Source organism: Vitis vinifera, chromosome 18 (assembly GCF_030704535.1).
Source record: "Vitis vinifera cultivar Pinot Noir 40024 chromosome 18, ASM3070453v1".
Lineage (NCBI taxonomy): Eukaryota > Viridiplantae > Streptophyta > Magnoliopsida > Vitales > Vitaceae > Vitis > Vitis vinifera.
The window spans coordinates 1,552,852-1,560,103 of NC_081822.1; the positions used below are offsets into that span (position 1 = coordinate 1,552,852).

General features: G+C 30.0%; 1 protein-coding gene across 1 annotated transcript; it reads left to right on the plus strand.

Annotated features, from left to right (window-relative positions):
• Nucleotides 1–3,955: 3,955 nt before the first annotated feature.
• On the plus strand, nucleotides 3,956–5,433 carry LOC100232922 (ornithine decarboxylase). Its single transcript, XM_003634295.4, is given in 3 exon segments — nucleotides 3,956–4,514; nucleotides 4,517–4,939; nucleotides 4,942–5,433. Coding segments are annotated over 3 exon segments (1,230 nt in total). The 5' UTR covers nucleotides 3,956–4,015; the 3' UTR covers nucleotides 5,250–5,433.
• Nucleotides 5,434–7,252: the final 1,819 nt, after the last annotated feature.

The following is a 7,252-nucleotide window of genomic DNA, read 5'->3' on the forward strand; positions in this document are numbered from 1 at the left end:
CTAAATCTTTCAAAGAAATCACACATCTTAATTTAATTTCTCAATAATTAGTTCAAATTTTATTTTCATCCATTAGAATTATTTATCCCGTATTATCTAGCTATTTAAAGTCTAAATCTTTCAAAGAAATCACATATCTTAATTTAATTTTTCAATAATTAGTTCAAATATCATTTTCATCCATTAGAATTATTTATCTCATATTTATCTAGCTAATTAAAGTCTAAATCTTTCAAAGAAATCACATATCTTAATTTAATTTTTCAATAATTAGTTCAAATCTCATATTCATTAGAATTATTTATCATATACTTATCTAGCTATTTAAAGTCTAAATCTTTCAAAGAAATCACATATCTTAATTTAATTTTTCAATAATTAGTTCAAATCTCATTTTCATCCCTTAGAATTATTTGTCACATATTTATCTAGCTATTTAAAGTCTAAATCTTTCAAGGAAATCATACATCTTAATTTAATTCTTCAATAATTAGTTCAAATCTCATTTTCATCCCTTATAATTATTTATCCCGTATTATATAGCTATTTAAAGTCTAAATCTTTCAAAGAAATCACACATCTTAATTTAATTTTTCAATAATTAGTTCAAATCTCATTTTCATCCATTAAAATTATTTATCCCGTATTATCTAGCTATTTAAAGTCTAAATCTTTCAAAGAAATCACATATCTTAATTTAATTTTTCAATAATTAGTTCAAATCTCATTTTCATCCATTAGAATTATTTATCCCATATTTATCTAGCTAATTAAAGTCTAAATCTTTCAAAGAAATCATATATCTTAATTTAATTTTTCAATAATTAGTTCAAATCTTATTTTCATCCATTAGAATTATTTATCATATGCTTATCTAGCTATTTAAAATCTAAATCTTTCAAAGAAATCACATATCTTAATTTAATTTTTCAATAATTAGTTTAAATCTCATTTTCATCCATTAGAATTATTTATCTCATATTATCTAGCTATTTAAAGTCTAAATCTTTCAAAGAAATCATACGTTTTAATTTAATTCTTTAATAATTAGTTCAAATCTCATTTTCATCCCTTAGAATTATTTATCCCGTATTATCTGGCTATTTAAAGTCTAAATCTTTCAAGAAAATCATACGTCTTAATTTAATTCTTCAATAATTAGTTCAAATCTCATTTTCATCCATTAGAATTATTTATCCCATATTTATCTAGTTATTTAAAATCTAAATCTTTCAGGGAAATCCTATGTCTTAATTTAATTCTTCAATAATTAGTTTAAATCTCATTTTCATCCATTAGAGTTATTATCCCATATTCATCTAATTATTTAAAGTCTAACCCTTCAAAAATCTCATGTCTTAATTCAATTTTTCAATAGTCCGTTCAAACCTTATTCGTCTAAATGTTATTTTCCTTAAGTAAAATTATTATAGTATATTTATTTATTTATTTATTTATTTAAAGTCCAATTCTTCAAAAATCCAACGTCCTAATTTAATTTTCGATCTCAAAAATCCCACTACTCATTTTTCATTCATTTAAATATTATTTTCATTAAATTAGCATTATTATCCCATACTTATTTATTTATTCCAACCATTAAAGTTTAATTCATCATAACCCGACTTCCAAATCTAATTTTCAATCTCAAAAGCTCCACCGTCCCTATATTGTCGTTTAACGATTATTCTCGTTATTAATGTTATCTCATCCACTTATTCAGTTATTCATATACCAAAGATCTCGTCCCTAAATATTTTCTTAAATTTTCAATCTATGAGTTTAATCTCCAATCTCTAAAAATTCCATCTCTCGTAATTATTTACCTGATCTTTATTATTTCACCATCCCATTCATTTACTTACTCACTCATTCGCTTATCCACTCGTTTAAAATCCCGAACTCTCAAATCATTTTTCAAATTTCCAACCTCGTTCAAATTCAATTTCTAATATTCTCGTTCTCACATTTAGTTTCTAAAAGTATGATCTTCAAATAAACTTTAAAATTCCAATTTTTAAATAACCATCGGGACTCCAATTTTTCAAATGAATTTCAAATATCCGATTTTCTCTCAAATAGTTTTAATTTCATTCTGGTCTTCAAACAATCTTCTGCTCCTCTTGATTTTAATAAGCATGAACGAATTTTTCATAATTCCAAAATAATGGAGTCTGTGACGTTAAGTCATGCAAATATAAACGGGTTTTAGTGGGAGCCCAACATGGGTGACTTTATGATTGATTGATTGATTGTTTGATTTAATTATCATACACGATTGGTTTATCCTACTCTCTAACATGCATGCGATTATTCCTAAATTGTGCACTAACCCTCTCTATTGATAGCGCATGGTGGCTCGTTGCCCAGGTATGTACCCATTTTCCCTCTAATCGTTGTCTATGCATGTCTCGATTCTTATATGTGCATGATCATTCAGGATATTCATTGATTTACTCATCAATTGTCACGTCAGCTTCATTTTATTAGTAGAGACCCAACTTTAGGGACTTACAAGGGTGCTACGGCCTTTACCGTACCTTCCCGATAAGTAACCTGACCCCCAAACCGGATCCGGTTTTTCGTAAATCACCTTTTCCAAAATAAGGAGTCGTACTTAGGGTTTTCTTTCTTATTTTGTTTACTCTTTTAAAAATAAAATAAAAATAAGTGATGACTCTCAGTCATTTTCTTAATCAATAAAAATTGTTTTTCAAATAAAAATCGAGCTCACCATCCAGTGGGAAACGTATGAGCCGAAATGCGGGGCCACAACCATTATCAATCATATTTTTTAAAAAAAAAACTATTTACTTAATTACTTTATTCACCACCAAAGATTTTCCTCGTCTCTTGGCATATAAGCTCATGGGTCGAAGTTCCACGAAACTCCAGGGTACAACAAGGGGTAAAAAGGTCACATATCACAGTCACTTCCCAAATACGTATGAATTGATTTCGTGCAATCCATCATCTTCAAGAAACAAGAGGCGAGAGAGCCGTTTCACGTACTGAATTTGGGTGTTGTGGTGAGTCTCATGGACAACTGGACTCGAAAATGATCCGACTCTTTTATGTCGTCTCGGCATTATTAATTTCCGCAAATCCATCACATTGCGCCCCGTACGTTTCTGTTAGGATTCTTTCAAATAATTTTTCACGTATCCGATTACTAGTCTATCTGAAAAAGCAGATATTTCAAATTGTTGGCCCCGCTTTCATCTATAATTAGCCTTATTAGTCAAATAATTCACACTACTCATTGTTCATGCTCACAGAAGCACTTATCTCACTATTCAAGTGGAATGGTTGGGCAACTTCACCACTACTCTATGAATATATTTTATATGTTTTGAGCACTTCTGGCTTTGAATAAAGCATTTTTTATAGTCATATTTGTACACCTAATTTTCATATGAAGTCATATTTGTACAGCTAATTTTCATATGAAGTCATATTTGTACAGTTAGTTTCCATATGAATCGAGAGGAGGAAAAGAGAAAAATGTGAAATGGCCAACCTTTTCCATACGTGAAATATTGGTAGTCCAATGCAGGCTCCTTTTTTTTGAATGGAAAATAACTATATTCAAAAGGATGAATTCTCCGGAATGGGTGAATTTCAGGATTGGGCCTTAAGTGCTTTAGCAAATGTCAAGTAAGCGTACGTGAAGATATAAACAGCGAGTCAGGATCCTTTTTTTACACAGCCTCCTCCCATTCGCCTTTAGCCACTTACGCGTGAATTCCGCGCTTAGAACAATTTTAACATCTCATGCAATGCTGGTCCACCAAAGAATCCAATCAAAATGCTATAATTCAATTCATTACCACGGAATCTCAAACCTGTTGATTCTTCTCATATCAAAAAGCAACTCAATTATGGACAACTTTTCTTCTTTTTCTCCATCAAATACTCATGGTGGTAGATGCCTCCTTTCTTTATCTCCCTATATATATTTATTTATATATCTTTCCCACAGACAAAACCACTTCCAAAGCTCTCTTAACCAGCCATGGGTTCCAACCACAAGAGTCTCCAGGCAATATTGGGCGCACCAGGAGTGAGGGGTAAGAGGGTAACGGCTCTATCAAAAGATGGATTAACTGATTTTGTGCTTTCCATGATCTCCAAGAAACAAGAGCTCAAAGAGCCATTTTATGTGCTTGATTTGGGTGTGGTGGTGAGTCTCATGGAGAAGTGGTCTCGGGCTCTGCCTCTGGTTCGACCCTTTTATGCTGTCAAGTGCAACCCGGACCCCACATTTCTTGCTGCACTAGCGGCTCTCGGCTCAAGCTTTGACTGTGCTAGCCGCACGGAGATTGAGACCGTTTTGGGTCTTGGAGTTTCTTCGGATCGGATTATTTTTGCAAACCCATGTAAAGCCGAGTCTCATATCAAGTACGCCGCAAGCGTAGGCGTTAACTTGACAACTTTTGATTCAAGGGATGAAATCGAGAAAATTCGAAAATATCACCCGAAATGTGCCTTATTGATCCGGGTGAAACCTCCGGAGCACGGTGTCCATTAGAGTCCAAGTACGGTGCACTCCCTGAGGAGGTGACGCCGCTCCTCCAGGCTGCACAAGACGCTCGGCTCACTGTCTCCGGCGTGTCTTTCCATATTGGTAGCGGCGCCACCCTTGCGCAGGCCTACCGGGGGGCGATAGCTGAAGCGAGGGCGGTGTTTGATACAGCCTCGCGGCTCGGCTTGCCTCGAATGCATGTGCTCAATATCGGTGGCGGCTTTACATCTGGGCCGCACTTCGATGACGCCACTTCTGCTATCAAATCGTCTCTCCAAGCCTACTTCCCTAACGAACATGGGTTAACCATCATAGGCGAGCCAGGCAGGTACTTCGCCGAATCGGCTTTCACTCTAGTCACCAATATTATTGGGAAGCGTGTGAGGTCGGAGCTGAGGGAGTACTGGATCAACGACGCATTTACGGCTCTCTGAACTGTATACTAAACGACCATGCAACTGTGACCGCGAAGCCTCTCGCTTGCACTTCCAATAGCGTGAACCCCACGTGCCGTCGAGTTAGGACTTACTCCTCTACAGTGTTTGGACCCACGTGCGACGCACTTGATACAGTTTTGACCGGTCACCAGTTGCCAGAACTGCAGGTCAATGATTGGCTGATGTTTCCTAGAATGGGAGCTTATACCGCTGCTGCCGGGTCCAACTTCAATGGGTTTAACATGTCCGCGGTTACGACCCACCTAGTCTACTCGAATCCAACCTGAGACGTGGTGCTTTTTGGATGGTTGTTGACAATCTTTTCCTTCTTGTCCCTTATGGAGAAATTTACGTAAGAAAATCGATTGTGTCTTTGCTTTGGAGTTTGGAATATTAATAATAAACATGGATTGTTGTAATGGTGTGCTTTATAATTTAATTAAACTATTTTCCTTATCCATTTCTAGAAAACAGAAATCATATAATTTCTTTTCTTACTGGATTGTACATGTAAAAAGTTCAATTCTTCTCAAAAAGTCAAAATCACCATGGTTATCTTAAAAAAATAAAAATAAAAAACAAAAATTGACATGTGGTAACCACCCATGTCATATAATTTCTCTTTATTTATTTATTATGTTTGTCAATTTTTTTTAAGCTTGACATATGTCCCAAATTATTTTTATTTTTATTTTCTCTTTCTTTATTTTAGTTTTTTTAGTTTTTTTTTTTATATGTTAGTTACATTTTTTTTATGAATTTTTTAATTCTTTTTTTTCATTCTTTCATCTTTTTATTTTAATTATTTATGAACCCTTGAAATATAAAATAATATATAATATATAATATATAATATATAATATATAATATATAATATATAATATATAATATATAATATATAATATATAATAAATAATTAATGAAAAATTTTAATATAATTTTTATTTTTTATTCATATAAAATAAAAATAAAAAATAAAAAATATTTTTTCATGCACAATTTGTATTTAATAATTTATATTAATTTTTTCTTAGTTTTATTAAAAAATAATTTTTTTTTGCATAGTGAAAATTGTGCAACACAACTCTTAGAAAAAAAAGGATATCACTCTTTTATAAAAAAAAATAACATTAATTAGTATAGCTCTTAGAAAATAAGGTATTACTCTTTTATGAAAACCGTAACAAATTGTTAAAGGTATACTTAACACACTTGAGTATTATTATTATTTTATATAAAAAACAAAAGTAATATCCTTTTTTTCCAATGGTTGTGTCTATTTGTGCACAATTTGAGTGTGCAAAAATTTTAATTTTTAATAATTTTTTAAAAAATAATATAAATGATTAGATACAATTTTTTAACAAAAAATTAAAATTTTTAATAAAAAAATGTTAGAACCACAACCAAGTTTTTATCCTCTTTAATTAAAAATATTAAATATTTTAATTAAGAAAAAAGTTAAAACCACAATCAAATTAAATTCATAAGCAAAAAGTTAAAACCATAATCATCAATTTTGATTTTATTATGAAAAATTGAAAATTTTAAAAAATAAAAATATTAAAATAATATGACAATGTAATAAGATTTATAAAATAAATAAATATTTTTTAGTAGCAATCTAAAAATCTTATATTATAAATCTCTAAATTTGTTCATTGTGTATTTATTTTTATATTAAATTTGTTTTCATTAGTTATTAATTATTTATTTTTATTTTATATTTAAAATGTTCTTAAATAATTGAAATCAATGCATATGAAGTGATGAAATTGTGAAAAAAAAATTAAAATTTTAAAATTTTGATAAAGCCAACACATTAAAAAAAGCAAAAAAGGTATTTTTAACTTTTGAAAATAGTTTTTGAATTTTTATAAAACAAAAGTCTATTTGAAAACTTAAAATATTTTTAACACATTTTTAATATTTTTAAATATGTTTGAAAAATAAATTTTATATCTGGTGTTTTATTTTTTTATTTATTTTTTTTTATCATTTTACATGTTTTTGTATGATTATTTTGTTAAAATAACTCTTAAAAAATAAGTAAAAATAAAAAAAAAAATATTTTACTTTTTATTCTTAATAAAAAATCATTTTTAATTGTTAATTTTTTTTTTTTTATCTTTTAAATAATAAAAAACTATTCTAAAAAATAATTTTCATGAATCCTATTGAGATGCTCTTACTTAAGCAACTATCTCTAACAAATTATTTGGTCCTATTTGTTATTAATGGGATCAAGAATACTTTCAATAAGAAATATATTGAAGAGTTGGTGCAGGGT